Source organism: Nilaparvata lugens, chromosome 1 (genome assembly GCF_014356525.2).
Source record: "Nilaparvata lugens isolate BPH chromosome 1, ASM1435652v1, whole genome shotgun sequence".
In the NCBI taxonomy this organism is placed as follows: domain Eukaryota; kingdom Metazoa; phylum Arthropoda; class Insecta; order Hemiptera; family Delphacidae; genus Nilaparvata; species Nilaparvata lugens.
The window spans coordinates 48,807,788-48,824,955 of NC_052504.1; the positions used below are offsets into that span (position 1 = coordinate 48,807,788).

Here is a 17,168-nt window from a genome sequence, read left to right on the forward strand (position 1 = left end):
CATTTGTCGATTGTTACAAATCATACCAACTATAGACCACATGATATTATTCATCATACATAGTTATTCAAGTCTTTCAATTTCAATTGAATAGTTTTTTGAACCCATAGTAGAGTTCAGGGTCGTCGATTTAGTACACATAACGTCGATGTAACTTTTAAGCAGAAGCCCCTCACTGCCAAAGCGCACAGCACCAGAGGACAATTCTCGAGGGGGAACTGTATACGTTGCAACGGATTCCAGACGCCACATATGGTTCTCCACACACATGATGCAGAAATTCTGACATATCTATAATGTTGACTCGTATTAAATGCACAACAGAGCAGATGTTCCAGAGTTATTCCAAAAATATAAATGTTTGAGATTCGCGAATAAAATTATTGAAACAAATAAAATAAAATTATGAAAATAGTTCATTTGAGTTTTTGATTAAAAGGTGTTTAGCATTAAAATGATGACTCAATTTTTTATATTGAACTTTTTCAACTCCAAAGAACGTTTTTATTGACACATTAATATTTTTGTTCACTTGGAATGTGAGAAATTAGAATTCAAAGAAAGATGTAGGCCCTATGTATGGAAGATGTAATAAGATGTATGGACTCCTTACCTTTGAAGCCAGCTTCTGGTTCACGCTTAGCGCCATTAAATGAAGGCTCCTGTGCGTCTTCGCCAATATCCTCTTCCACCTAAAAATCAAGATAGTTTATGTGAATCCATGAGACTAACTCTCATTGATAAAGCAATAATTACTAAAATTTAAAAATTGATTCTGGTATCAGAGTCAGTGCATAATATTAGTGTATTTACAACTCAAAATACAACTGATGACGACGTTGAAAGTATTGGAAGTTACATTCTGTAGAAATTAATCAATCCAGGTAAAAATATTTAGTGTGTTTTTACGCAATGAAAAACATTTATTATTGACAGTTCGTTATCTTTGAGGTGGCAATTTTTCTTGTGAGGTATGCAGAGTTCAAATAAATTGCCACCCCTGGAAATAAGAGTTACGCATGAAGACATACACATGTGAAGGCAATTTTTCAACAAGGGGCTGCATTTTTTACCAGCCGAAATGAAAGCGACTTACGACTCCAAGGGTTCAGGGTGGTGTACCATCACTTAGGGAGAAAGAAACGGGTAGGATAAGATGGAGGCTAATTGGAGAAAGACGTGATAAATGAAAGAGAAGATAGGAACAAGAAGAAGATGAAGGAAGAGAAGGAAAATAGTAAGTGAGAAAGCTTATTAAGAAAAAGAAAAATAGAAGGACAAGAGGTGGAGGGAAAAGAAAGGTGAGGAGGAAAAGGAGCTGGAAAAGCCGTGAAAGATGAAGAAGACGTATATAGGCAATAAAGGAATGGGGAAAGAATAACAATGCCAGAATTGAGAAAAGCGAGAAAAATCAAGTTAGATAATGGCAAGTAGATGAAGAAGAAGTTGAAGAAAAACAATAAGACGGATAAGAGGAGAGTGGGAGAAAAATAGAAGGGATACGAAAGTGGAAAGGGATACAAGATTTAGAATATCATACACCAGAGTGGAGAAAAGAAAATGATGAAAGTAGAATGAGAAGAGAAATTATGAGAGGAAAATTGAGAAAACAAAAAAGAAAAATAGGGATGAAGGGTGAGAGAAAGCGGCCGACGGCAAGGATTAGACGGGGTAATCGTGTGCCTTGACCCTTGAGGGATGAGCAGAGAGGGAGAGAGCGTGCGTGAGAGAGAAGAGAAACCTGAAGGGTTGGCAAGACAGATCACAGCTCATAATCCCGTTCACCCTGAAACAGGCTCATTAAGCTCATTAAGAACATGCCAACCATTTTCCCCCTCTTCACACGCCATTGAAACTGAATTATTAACAAAATGCGCGACGAAAAAACTCCATGAATACGAGCACTTGAACTCAAACTATAGTAGTGGCGTTGCTCCCATTACTATTCGACACATGTAGTACAAGCTGCTGCTGCTGCTGCTGCTGCTCCAATCCTACGTGTTAAGACAATCAATCATAATCCATCAACTCCGTAGTAATTAAGTCACTCATTGCCAACATCATCCATTTGTGAGAAAAAAGTATCCTACTAGAAGAGGTCCTACCGAAAACAGGTTGTGCAGGGTGGATTTGAGATTTGAAAAAAAATCTAGTGATAGACTGTTTCTTAGTACTGTCCTATAAACATTTGACTAGTATATAGAGAAATAGTTTTAATACGATAACAATGGAATGTAAAAATAAAAAAGAGCTACCAGCTAATAGAGAGCTCTTAAACTTGAGCTTTATAAAAAATTACGCGACCAGAAAACTTTCATAATTATTTTCTTTTGCAAGAAAAGTTATCCGGCTAAGTTTCTAATCAAAATTCAAATGACCAATAATTGACTTGATAACAAGATTAACATTTTAACTTTGCAATCTGGAGATGATCTCAATTCGGAAAGTCCCTTATTCGGAAATGGCTCTCAAGATCTCAAATCTGAAAGTCCATATCCTCATATTTACGATGTCTCTAAACTTGTAATCTGAAGAAAGCTCTCAACTTCGCAATTCACCCAGTAACAAGTTCAACTTTTCAATGTCAGAAACTTCAAGCACTCGTAAGTTAGAACAAATATAAGAACATCGTCAACGCATCTCTGCAACGCAGTCTAATTGAACATATTGCACGATGGTTTGTTCAGTTGTCCGATACAGGAGTGAAAGAAAGAAAGAGAAAATAATCGGGATAAGGCGCCGAAAGAATTAATGAAAGGGAGCACAGCAAGAAGACAGACGTAACGAGTATTTATGGAATGGCAAGATGGATGGGACAGTTGTGGTGGGGGGGGGGGGGTTGAGGGGGTGGCAAGAACTAGCAAGTGTAGTAAGTCGATACAGACTTCTGTGAAAGGGTTAGGATGTTCCACACTGCACATGTGTGATTAGGTTCCCACGGATGGTGCTTGGTGCTTCTACTGATTCCATGTCATAGCCACTGCCACTGCTACTGCTGCTACTGTCATACAGTGAGTTTCACGTCATACTGTCAGCATTGGTTGAGTTACAAGCATTGATGTTATCTGTGAGAAGTGCTGACATTTTATCGAGGCAAGACTGGACCGATGTCTTTCCACAGCTGGAGCTGCGCGTTTGCCAGCACATGTGCGTGTGGCAGCCTATCAAAATAAACCTAAACAACGCGCTGAAAGTGAACATGGGTTGGGCGGAGGGGTGGAGGAGGGTTCATTCTCAACCGTCTTCAATGAGCGGATTAACAGATGTTCGGACGATCCGAGATTCTCAATGGCAAAGCTCGATTTAGTTCCGTAAAAGGACTCGGGTACATGGGCGATGCTGAACGGTAAAATCGATTTCATTGTGAAGTGGAGCGATTTAGCAATATCAAAGGTCTTTAAATTAGTTCAAATCAGGGATTTGAATATGGGACAGTGAATTAGGACTTTAGTACGAAATAAGGACTTAAAAATTTAAACAAGGATGATTCTCTGCTAATTTGGCAGAGAAGTGCTTCATCCCTACTCTTCAAAAAATGTACTGTAATTGAAATTGATAAACTTCTCATACTTGTTCTTCATTCAAGCATCGCATTTTTCATAGAATGTTGATAATATTATAGTCTTTCAATCCCATTAAGTCGATTATCAGAAGTGATGTGCTAGTGTAGATAGAATTTCAATGAATATCATACTTGTTAATTCTTAATTATTCCCAACGTTTCAACTTTCTCCGTGATTTTTTTTAAACTGCGTGGTTCCCTGAAATCAATTTTCTTCAATTGAATTAAATAGATAATAATATCGAGTCACCTGGCTGGCTCAGGTCTGGTGTCACGGTTTTCAGGTCGCAACTGATCGATTTCAGGGCCTCTGACATGACCTAACGACTGCTTTTAAGGCAGCCGGGACCGACGATTCGTGTCCATTGTAACACGGTAGTGGTCCGAGAAATATATCTTGCCCGGGTCGGAATTTGAACCCGGGCCTCTGAATTATACAGCCAGCATCTAATCCACTCGACTACGGCCACTCCGTTATTGAACAGATTGAATTGATTTCAATGAAAATATAATAACTTTTGGAAATAATAATTGCGAGTCAATCATTATTGTTAACTAGCTGTGAAGTTTGTTAATACAGTATCTGACAATACCTTGAAAGATCAGCCCCCTAACCGAGTATTGGGATTTTTGACATTTTCACTCATATTTAATTGCTTGAAATACAAACCATTATATAAAATCTCATTTGGAATGTGTGACTGCTTGAGGCCGACACTATTTACTCACAGTTATATTTTCGAAATCACTTCTCAGAGGTTTGAAATCCACCTAAATTGATTTCTAAATCGTTATTAATTCTATGATTTGTCGAATGCTTCATGTAAGAATTACGTATATTTTTCAATTATTATAGTCTACAAGAAGAGCAGAAATAATGATCTTTGATCGATCTAAGCGGATCAATACCAGCCAATCATCGACGCTTGATTAGTACAGAATAGTATTAGTAGTCTACAGTCGTCTTTTTATTCATTCCAATTTGAATAACGCTAGGAAGTCTGCTGATTAAAGCATTTTAATGAGACGTTTGTCGATGAAAGTACAGGAGAAGGGTTATTGGAAGAATGAGAAGGAGGAGGAAGGCGATATTGATAGTGTGTGATCAAGGCTTAGTTAGCGATGTAAAACAAATTAAAGACATTAAAATTTTAATGAAACGGAATTGGATGATCGATTTAAAAGCGTTGCGCGTCTATAAAACAGTGAATGGCCGACCAGATTCATGAACAGAACACGTCCTCTGATGTGCTTTATTGCTGGTAGCCGAACAGCAGAGCAGGCAGGCATTTGCATCATTATTATGGGCGCCCTTCTCTGGGGAGGTGAGCACTCACAACAAAAAGAACACTGAGAAGACGAGAAAAGAAGTAGGAAAAGAGTGAGTAAAAGAGAATGTTGAACAGGAGGGGGAAAGGATAGAGAAGGAGAAGGACGTATAGAAAAAGAAGTGGAAGAAGGAGAAGAATGATGATGATGATGATGATGAAGACGAAACTGGGTGAATACTGAGAAGTGGGAAAGAAGGAGTATTGATGAAAAATTAGAAGTCGATTGGAAAGAAGAAGCGGGCGGGGGAGGCAGCAGAATAGGATAAATAGAATTGACAAGACAATGTGAAGTAGAAGTGAACAAGAAGAGAAATAAGGAATGGGGCAGATCTATGGAAAAAATTGAGAGGCAGAAGAACAACATCAAAAAAGAAGTAATTGGAAGAGAATGAAAGAAAATAGTAGGAATATTGAAATGTCAACGAATAAGGACAAGAATTAGTAGGAGATGAGATAGATGAAGGAAAATATAAATGAAAACGTGAGGTAAGACCAAGAATATGAAGATGGCGACGATAGAGCTTGAGAAGAACACTTAAGGAAACAGGATAGAAGAAGGTCAACTACTAAAGGAATAAAATGAAGGAAAATATAGCATCGAGTTGGAAATAAGAAGGCAGAAATAAAATGAAATGGGAAATATGAGGAAAATTGCAGAGTGAAGGAGTAAGAAGATTAGGAACAGGATGTCGACGAACAAATGTAGTGACTAGGAGAGAAGCAAAAGACTTGGAAACTTATGGAATTGGAGAATACATGATGAAGAAGAATATGATCACCCAAAAAGAATACAGAAGAAAAAGATACGGAAGAGAAAGAAGAAGAAGGAGTTAAGGGTAAGCTAGTGAGGTGAGCAGTAAAGTAATGAAGTCATAAATGCTGCTCGCTTCAGCCGGTTGCTTGGATTTCATTTCGTTTTGGAAGCATAAAATATTCTCATTACCGTCGGCGCAATGCAACGCAATGCGCTAAATAACAAAAAATAACTCTGCCGCCAATAATAATAACAACAACAGGTACCGTAATTAACGCAAGGAGAGAAGCTGCTCTCTTCAACTTACAGCTTCCAATATTGACTCTCTTCTTTCTCTATCACTCTCTCTCATCAACTCTTCCCAACGCATCACTCTCCGCTCTCTCAATATGCTTGATCGATTGGTAGCTTGGAAGAATGCTTCCAGTATCAAACTAAGCATTAGTTAACTAAGATTTATAGTGTAATGCAGTAAAACTAGAGGAGTTGAAGTTTTATTATTGAAGATTATAATTGGAGCGATTGGGTTTAAAATGAACATCGAATCACCTACTAAAAATTGAAGAGCTGGAGTTTTATTATTTATGATGGTAGTTTAACTGATTGGTTTTGGATAAGCCTTGATTTATAAATTTTTAACCTGTAGAGCTACAGTTTAATTATAATTGAACTGATTGCTTCCGTATAAACACAAATTTAAGTATAGCATGGAGTGAATGTGTTGAATAACGTTGCCATTTAAAATCTCCAGCCATTTTCGGAATACGATACATTTACTAACTCATTAATCAAATAATGAGACAAATACTAAATATTTACTGAACACTGGTTCGTTTCTTAATGACTTCTTCGGACATTCATTGAGATTCTAGATTATATATTTTCTTTGGAATTCACTATTGTATATATAGTCCAGTCAATACAGACATAAAAAAGGGGGTGTGCTTGCAATTTATATTGTATTTCTGATTTTTTTATATATTATTTGGGTACATAAGAGAAGTCCAGAACCAATTTCTTCATGCAAAATTTCCTTGTGCTAGATACAGAGTGGCCCAAAAACCTCGTATTTTCGGCTCATTTTCCAGTTTTCAGCTATTTCTGCCAAATCTCGTAATCGGACAGAAAAATTTGCTCTCGCCTTTTTTCTAGAATATGAAAGTCTGAATAAAATGAGATCATTCGGATCTATCTCCAATGAGTACTGAGTTATGATTTTTCAAAAATGAGTGAAAATTTGAAGAGAAAATCAATTTTCGATGAATTTTAGATTTTGATCAACAATATCTTCCGATTGTTACCATTTAGATGTATAATTCAAAATCCCTCTGGGGTATTTTTGTGCTCTACAATCTGAGATCAGGTAGAGCGCTCTATCTCATACAGTTTTTTCCAGATACACCCGACAACAATGCTCCTTGTATTGTGAAAAACACCTAATTTTCAGCTTCAACCATCATCACCAACTACATAGTCTTCAAATTGATATTTCGCACAATGACATAAGTTCATGAGATTATGTTCTATGAGAATCACCCGTTAGATGCACTTCATTTCAGTATTTCCTAGCGGAGAGGCGCGCTTATGGACACATCAAGGATCAAAATTTCAAACACTTCTGACACAATGCTTAGATTTCATCGTACTACATTCCATTCTTCTCGGCTCGTCAAGGTGGTCCAAAATCATGCATCATAAGTCAAATTCGGTAGAAAAGTGGAAAATTTATTGTTGAGTGTACTTAAGCCCATATTCCAATACACAAAAAATGGCCAATTTCTATATTCAAAGCTGCATGTCTTTTGAAATACTTCTGATAAAATTTCCAAGTCTAGTGAGGATGTGAAAATTGTCCCCCTCTACCCACTCCAATGTATAATACTTTCAATTCCAATACCATTCGAAAGTTACAGAAGATTTGAAAAAATGACGATTACAGTTTTTACATTTTTCGGTGATTTTACTGTTGATCAAGAGTTTCTAAAACGAGTCTGATACATCATAGAAACTCTCGATTGATTCCAAATTGTGGATAAATTCAACCTCTACGACCTCTACGTACTGCCAAAACCGTCAATATGATAAAAATATCTACAATTTCCGGATTTTTCCAACAATCAAATCTCACTCTACGAAAATATTTTTCTATAAATCGTTTACAGCATGTGAAAGAGGAAATAATATTGTAAATTTCAAGATCACGTAATGATTTTTATAGTAAGGGGTTACCGAAATAAATAGCTTTGAATATAGAAAATGGCTATTTTTTAAGTAAAAAATTGGCTTTTATTTTTTATAATAGAACTTGTGCCGCTCTAAAATGTGCTGTATTTATCAATATTGTAGAAAACGTCTCACTAGACTACACAATTTTTTTCCTTTTCAACACAAAATTTACCTTTTTCGTAGACGAATAGTTTCTGGAAAACTATTAGCCTTTGTTTTTCATTTTAGTATGAGATCAGAAATGTTGTGAGAAAGTTGTGAGCATTTAACATTCTGCATAGCATTAAACAAGCCATAAAATTAAAACCACTTTTCATTAAAACCATCATTAGCAACCTCCTGTTATTGACACCAGCAAACCAATCTTATTTAGAATCATTTTCTGTCTCACTATCGTCTGTGAGACGTATTGTCTAAAATAATTATTCCAGTTAACATAGACATAAAAAAGTGTGCTTGCAATTTATATTTTAGTTACGATTTTTTAACATATTATTTGGGTACATGAGAGAAGTCCGGAACCAATTTCTTCATGTTAAATTTCCTTGTGCTAGATACAGAATGGCCCAAAAACCTCGTATTTTCGGCTCATTTTCCAGTTTTCAGCTATTTCTGCAAAATCTCGTAATCGGACAGAAAAATTTGCTCGCGCCTTTTTTCTAGAATATGAAATTCTGAATAAAATGAGATCATTCGGAACTCTCTATCTCCAATGAGTACTGAGTTCTGATTTTTCAAAAATGAGTGAAATTTGAAGAGAAAATCAATTTTCGATGGATTTTAGATTTTGATCAACAATATCTTCCGATTGTTACCATTTAGATGTATAATTCAAAATCCCTCTGGGCGTATTTCTGTGCTCTACAATCTGAGATCAGGTAGAGCGCTCTATCTCATATAGATTTAAAGGTACACCTGACAACAATGCTCCTTGTATTGTGAAAAACAACTAATTTTCAGCTTCAACCAACATCACCAACTACATAGTCTTCACATTGATATTTCGCGCAATGACATAAGTTAAGTTCATAAGATTATGTTCTATAAGAATCACCCGATAGATGCACTTCATTTCAGTATTTCCTAGTGGAGAGGCGCGCAGGACATCTCAAGGTTCAAAATTTCAAACACTTATATCTTCTGACACAATGCTCAGATTTCAACGTGCTACACTTCATTCTTCTCGGCTAGTCAAGGCGGTCCAAAATCATTCATCATAAGTCAAATTCGGTCGAAAAGTGGAAAATTTATTGTTGCTTGTACTTAAGCCCTTATTCCAACACACATAAAATGACCAATAATTTATATATTCAAAGCTATGTATTTCGGTAACCCCTTATTATAAAAATCATTACTTCATCTAGAAATGTACAATATAATTTCCCCTTTCACCTGCTGTCAATGATTTATGAAAAAAATATTTTCGTAGAGTGAGATTTGATTGTTGAAAAAATCTGGAAATTGTAGATATTTTTATCATATTAACGGTTTTGGCAGTACTATGATAGGGAAAAGTGATTCATGATGGATTTTAGACAACTGAGCTCGTAGAGGATGAACTCCTGATCAACAGTGAAATCTCGGAAAAATGTAAGAACTGAAATCGCCATTTTTCAAATCTGTAACTTTCGAATGGTATTGGAATTGAAATTATTATTTATTGGAGTGAGTAGAAGGGGACAGTTTTTACATCCTCACTAGATTTGGAAATTTTTTTAGAAGTATTTCAAAATACATGTAGCTTTGAATATAGAAATTGGCCATTTTTTGTGTATTGGAATATGGGCTTAAGTACACTCAACAATAAATTTTCCATTTTCGACCGAATATGACTTATGATGCATGATTTTGGACCGCCTTGACGAGCCGAGAAGAATGAAGTGTAGTACGATGAAATCTGAGCACTGTTTCAGAAGTTATAAGTGTTTGAAATTTTGAACCTTGAGATGTCCTGCGCGCCTCTCCACTAGGAAATACTGAAATGAAGTGCATCTATCGGGTGATTCTTATAGAACATAATCTTATGAACTTAACTTATGTCATTGCGCGAAATATCAATGTGAAGACTATGTAGTTGGTGATGTTGGTTGAAGCTGAAAATTAGTTGTTTTTCACAATACAAGGAGCATTGTTGTCAGGTGTACCTGGAAATCTGTATGAGATAGAGCGCTCTACCTGATCTCAGATTGTAGAGCACAAAAATACCCCCAGAGGGATTTTGAATTATACATCTAAATGGAAACAATCGGAAGATATTGTTGATCAAAATCTAAAATTCATCAAAAATTGATTTTATCTTCAAATTTCACTCATTTTTGAAAAATCATAACTCAGTACTCATTGGAGATAGAGAGATCCGAATGATCTCATTTTATTCAGAATTTCATATTCTAGAAAAAAAGCTAGAGCAAATTTTTCTGTCCGATTACGAGATTTGGCAGAAATAGCTGAAAACTGGAAAATGAGCCGAAAATACGAGGTTTTTGGGCCACTCTGTATCTAGCACAAGGAAATTTTGCATGAAGAAATTGGTTCTGGACTTCTCTTATGTACCCAAATAATATATAAAAAAATCAGAAATACAATATAAATTGCATGCACCAATGTATATAGTCACTGGACTAATATTACATTCAAGTAAAATCAACTCTATATTTCGATCCGGTTCTACTTCTGCCATTAGTGTCAATCTATGGGTGCGTACAGACTTGAGCGCCATGAACACGAGCATTTCATTTTTCATCAGCTGATGGTTAGCTCATTATATGTTTTTGTACAGAAACAGTAAGATCATAGCTTCAGCTGATGAAAAGTGATGAGTGTTCGTGGCACTTAAGTCTGTACGCAACTTAATATTATTATTTCTGATTTTCGATTAACTTTAATGATCTGTGGTCTTGATTGTAGCGAATTAAGATTCATAGATTTTTAAATCATTGAAGTCTCACAATCTTAGATGGCATTGATCATCTGCTCGAGGATGTCTTTCTCGATCACGTGTAGCCATACCTCACACACTGATTATTGATCAGGAGGTGGCGAAAGTGGGTGGTAGAGAGGGGGCAGTGAATTATGCCTGCCACCGGGGGCGTGACGTTTAATATTAAATACAATGCAAGTTATACGCGGCGGCGGTCTAGAGAGGAGGTGGAGGCGGCAGAGGCCGGCTCCAAGATTAAGACGACGAAATTGGGGGCGGCAACTGAAAAAGCGCCGGCGAACAGAGACAATAGCAACTTATCGGAGTTATGAATAATGTTCGACCGCTGCTCCGATTGCATACACAATAACAGTTATAAATAATTGGCCCGAATTTAACTTCATGAATAATAGTTTGACGACAGTGTCGTCGCCCAAGTGAGACAGACAATATACGGAGAACGGTAATTAAGTCGACTCCAACCTAGTGGTGCTCGGGCACCGAGGCATTCCTAAGAAAGGGCTGCTGCTACTGTACTCTTCTGCCTCTTCCCCGTTTTGATTAATGTCTCCTAGCCCTGCCCTGACGCTGGGCTGGCAAATTGCGCCGCAATCCTCTTTCGCTGGTATCCTTCCAATCTAACTCCTTCCCCTCCCCCCATCAAACACCCTCAACATCTCTTAAGATCGCTTGAGATAATGTAGATCATCCACTGAAGTTGGCGAGGAGAGGTTGACAATAATGAGACAGATTTTGATTTAAGATGACAAAACAAATCAATGTCATAATTATATGTTGATATATTTAGGCCTACATATATCCAGCAAATCAAGCCCTCCCCCAACTACATCACCAAACAGGTAATATACCTTTGAAGTTTATACAGGATAATAGAATTATTTGAAAATTTTTCATGTTATGTAAACTTTTTGAACAATAAAAAAGTTTCAAAATCAAAAAATCAATCATTCAATATCTCTAGACTTAGATCAGATAGATATCGAAATAATATCGAATGACCTGGCTGGCTTAGGTCTGGTGTTAAAGAGTTTTCAGGTCGCACCTGATCAATCTCAGACCCTCTGACAAGATATGAATGCTTTTAGGCAGCCAGGACCGACCGACAAAGAATGTGTGCATCCGAAACACCGAAGGGACAAAATATCGGAAAAATATCTTGCTCCAGCCGGGATTCAGTCAGGTTGATGAAGTTCAACCACTATAGCTTGCTTGGTAGATTCAATGACGATTAAACGCATGGTAAATATGCGACATAAGGGATGATATTTTCAGATGTGAAAGAAATTAGTTCATTTTATTGAAGTAATTCAACTGAGTACTAACTTGATGTGTTTTTTTAAATACGAGCTCTATTATACTAATATGTTTTACTCTCCGCTGTGACATGAAAGAATGATTTTTTCTTGATTAAAAGATATGATGTGATTTCATTGATTTGTTTCAAATGGAGTTCTCAATCATTTATGCCGACCGTTCTCAACAGATTACCTCAAGCGAATGAAGAATAGCAGTGAAGCATTTGCGAGGTCTGAGGGACATGAAGGAGAAGGTAGAAATGAAAAGCAGAGGCTGATGAATGGAGGACGACACTGGCTGTCATGCGGAAGTCGCCTAATGTAATTTAAGGACTAGATGCACGGTCTAGCAAGATGGTCTCTCATCTAGACCTGCGCTGGAGGTTGCTTCTTGCTCCTTCATTCCTTTACTTCTTCTTGATCTCCTTCCTCCCCCATCGTCTTCGATCATGCAATTCTTCTGCGGCAGTAAATAAGAACGGCGAACCGAACGACACTAGGCTGCCCAGTCGTGATTCATTTTAATTTATCGGATTTTTTCCCACACGTCGATCTCTTGATTTATCCCAGACTCACCCTTCCTCGTAGATTCTATCCAGCGATTCAGTTACAGGATTCCTAGATGCAAGCAAATAATTCTTATTCCCACAGAAAGTCAATGCACGTCGAACCGGCTACAGCAGCAATGATAATTTTTTGTTTGTAATTACAAAATTAAATAATACTGATTTAACTATCTTATTCGCTGAGGGATATGAATGAGGAGAAAGTTCTGGTAAAGAATATCTATCCTGTGCAATTTGAATACTGTATGTTTGTCCAGATTGTGTGAATATGCGCACCCATGATTTAGCCCAGTATGATTCACGTTATTGAAGCGATGGCACAATGATTTTCCTATCGATAAGCACATAATCACACACACACACACACACTAATATCTGTCGTGAAAGATCATTGTGTTTGTTGACCGAAGCGAAGCTGAGGTCTTAGTTTCGACTCGATCGGCTTTTGTCTGTTTGTTTGTTTGTTTGTACCGCAGTTACAGTAGCAGTTATTGTCCGATTTGGATGAAATTTGTTATGCAAGTTCTTTGAAACAAGGCGCAGAAACGTATGTGTAACGATTTTCGAAGACATCCGGTTTTTTGTAATTTAAAAACCGTAGACTAACCTCAAAAGTTACCTCTAGTTTTCGAGATATCCGTTCTTGAAAGTGTGACATTTTTGAAAAAACACGTTTGCCACCAATTTTTTTTCTATTTTTGCTCTTATAACTTTTCAAAAATCGATGGGAAAAATCCATGTTGATTATGAGCTTATAGAGCATTGAATTCTCTTCAATTTGATGTATAATTTTACACTTTTAAGAATTTCCCTACACCTTTTGCAGCAGCTTCAGTGTTGAGTGTGAAATTTACATTTTTGCAAAAATAGACCTGTCGACAAAGGAATTTGGAGGGAATGTTCTAAATAAAATTTTTAACTTAGCAGCTTTGTTGAGACTAGTTAGGAGGAGAACATATCAAAAGTCCCCGTTACTAACTCATGTGCTAAGGGGATAAGGGAGGTTTAAAAGTTGCATTTTTCAGCGTTTTGCTTCCACGCTCATATCTTGAGAACAATGCGTTCAACCGACATAATTTACTATTCAAAAATGAAATTTTCATTGCAGCAACAATTGGTCGTTTGACACTGACATTTGACACAATTTTTGACTTTGCAGCTTGATTTGGACTAGTCAGTAGGTGAACGTAGCAAAAGTGCGCATCTTTATCCCCTTTATTGAAGATGTGGAACCGCTGAGTTGACACTTATTGCTGCAATTAAAATTTCACCCCCTACATTGAAGCTGCTATAACAATGAAAGGAAAACTTGAAATAGTGAAATAATACATCATTCCAAAGAGAATTCAATTCTATACAAACCTAAGGTAAGCATCAGTTTTTATTACGCATTGTTGAAGAGTTATAAGCCCTGAAAAAGCAAAACATTGGATAAAAACCTGTTATTTTAGCAATTACACACCTTCAAGAGAGAATATCTCGGGAACTGTTGGGAATATCACAAATTTCTACTGAACAAAAAGTGTAGAGAATTTATCAAGCTTCATTTTTGAAAAGTAAATTATGTCGGTTGAACACCTTGTTCTGATATGATTACCTCCTTACTACACTAAACAGAACTGCGGGGTCAAAAATTGTCTTCCAAACATTTCCCTCTATACCCTTTTTTGAGCATTCAATGCCTGGACTATATCTTATAATTAATTATTGAAAAAGTAGTAATAAAGGTTAATATTGTAAATATGGGGACATTGTGGAGATACTTCCTCGAAAGATATTTATAAGTCCGATGTCCCTGGAAACATTGTCACTAGCATTTTCAATTGAAAAAATAATAGATGACATTGCTAGATGTTCACAATATACTCTACTTTCATAATGGCCCTTCTCATTAATTTGAAAGGTTTCGAAAACTGTATTTTAAAGTTTGTGATTCAACCTCATTAAGGAATATTAGAAAAAATGTGTATCATTTCAATAGTTTTAACACTTTTGAATGGAAAGACTTGAAATTGTTTCACATAAAACACTCGCAAATTGAAACAATCATGAACCAGTAATTGTCTTGTGATTTTTATAAATTAGTAGTTATGATTATTTCAAGGCATCGAAATAAAATTTTACTAAAATATCTACACAAATACTGAACAGGAAAAGTTTGATTTGGTGCCAGTTACACTTACAATACAAAAGTCCGAAACTCAACCCTTCCCACTTCCTCCTCTCCCACCTTTCAGCTAATAGAGTGCAAGCGGCAGTTAAACAGTTTAATTAACATACCATGGAGGCAGTGCGACCGACCAGAACAAAGACTGAAAGAGTGGAGTTAATGAAAGCAATAATAGCGGCAATGGCAATCACATTCACGTTAATGTACTACCTGGCTGCTATTAGTCGGGCTGCGCCTCACAATCAACAATAAAAATTTCTGTCGAGTTTGTAAGACAACGATCCTGGTTCAATATTATTGTAACGAGAGATTTGGAAAATTCCAAGGGTTTGATCAATTGAGTACATAGTTGCTGGGGCCTATAACATAGCGTTTTGACTTCCACAGATTTATGTTCAATTTGAAATTGAAATATTAGAAACGTTGAGTAATCATGTATTTGAAATGGTTTTGTTTTGAAAATTTGGTTTTACTTTTTATGGTTGCATTAGTTCCCAAGTACGTTCTGAGTATGTTTTCAACTTTTCATATACAAAAAGTCATAATTGGTGGTTGACATATCAGACTGAAAGTCTGCCATTAGACAAGGCAAGACACGTCCACTGTGGGTGATGCATTCAAATTACAATATTGCCAGATAGGAACAAACGACAGAAGTTATGAAATCACTAAGTAACAAAACTGATGAAACTCAAACTTATTTGTGAATGAATTAGTTACTTCATTGAAATTAGCCACAAGGTTAAACAACAAAAACGAATGGAAATTAGAAATAATTGGGATTAAGTCACTATCAAATTCGGAAGAGGGAGATAAAATTCAAATATGGACTATTCACATTTTCAACTTGGATTTGAGATGATGTCGAGAGATGAAGATGGTGTTTCGTTGTGTTTCAACCATCTCGAAATGATTTACAAGAACACAGCTGATAATTGGTGGTTCTGGCCATGAGCAGTCTCCCGTCCAGTTCCAAGTGGCGTATCTGCCGTATCGTAACGCTATTCCACGCTATCTGCTATTCCACGTAACGTATCTAATCCAAGTTACTAGATAGCATTGCGACAAGTGATATTTTCTCAATCTAATTTACATGACATGATTGACTATTTTGATCGAATTAACAATTACATAGTTCAAAAATCGCTTAATTTCATTAAATGTTGTATGTTAGTCTATTTGAAATGTAATTTGATTTCTAATATATGATTCACATGGCAATTAAATTTCAATTCCATTAGAAATTTTATAGAGCTAAAGCATTCCATAAAGACTTGAAACGTAAATCCAAATAAAACTAGCCAACTTCATTCTGAATAATAAACAGTTGGCTACCATCTCGATAGTATAACAATAATAATTATTTACTTAGTTTACTAAGATTATTAATTATAAGTCGGATCAATTATGAATTAAATTTATGGAGGTGTAATAATAGGCCTAGGTGGTTAGAGAATGGTGAGGGAGTTAGTCGCCCCACAGCTATGCGTCTACCGAGAGTGTGATGACCACTTAGCATGTGTAATTAATACAGTGAGATTCACTTGAAGCTGTCAGCATTGGTTGAATGGGGAGCGATGGTGTTATTTATGAGAAATGCTGTCAGTTTGAACTGAATCTCACTGCATAACAAGAGGCAAACAAGGGGCGTATCGACAGATTATCCCCGAGACACGTCTGCGGTTCCTACCAATGAAATACACCGTTTATCACACGTGGCGTGAAAATAAAAATCTTTTTTCCACCGGTGATTTTTTCGTCTTGTTTGACAGGTGAAAAAACGCTGCTACTGTTTGAATGATACTAACTCAACGAAATACCTAAGACCCTAGTTATGGATGCAAGATGAGGATTGAAAGTTTTTTTAATTCGCTACTGGAGAAGTTCTTCCTCCACCGTACTCGAGGATCGTGAATATAATTTACATTGTGTACAGTTGAAAGTTATGATCCATAGCAGATGTTCTCATTTGTTCATTAATGTATTGATCCAATGAAAATCCTAGTCAGAAAAGGAGAAACATGCATTGGTCCGAAGCATCTTTATACAAATTGAAGTGAATAGATGAGTTTTTCTGAAGTTTAACGATAGCGAAATAAGACAGAACAAAATGGATTACTCTATGTTTTGGAGAGAAGAATAATCGTGAAGATGTTTTGTGGAAGACAGAGGAAACATTTTTCTAACTTCACTATTAAATTTGTTTTCAAGTGGATACTGTTTAACTTACGATTATGAATGGAGGTAAAAGGTTATACCAACATTATATTGTGTTTTAATAGTCAATAGTCAACTGACCAACAATCAGGTATCGCCGATTTAG

General features: G+C 36.3%; 1 protein-coding gene across 1 annotated transcript in view; it reads right to left on the reverse strand.

Annotated features, from left to right (window-relative positions):
• Positions 1-17,168, reverse strand: part of LOC111058345 (ubiquitin carboxyl-terminal hydrolase 48) — a 142,022-nt gene that overhangs the window by 18,213 nt on the left and 106,641 nt on the right. Inside the window, exon 19 of the mRNA XM_039435540.1 lies at positions 614-692. Coding sequence (XP_039291474.1) covers positions 614-692 — 79 coding nt within the window. The remainder of the gene's footprint in view (positions 1-613; positions 693-17,168) is intronic.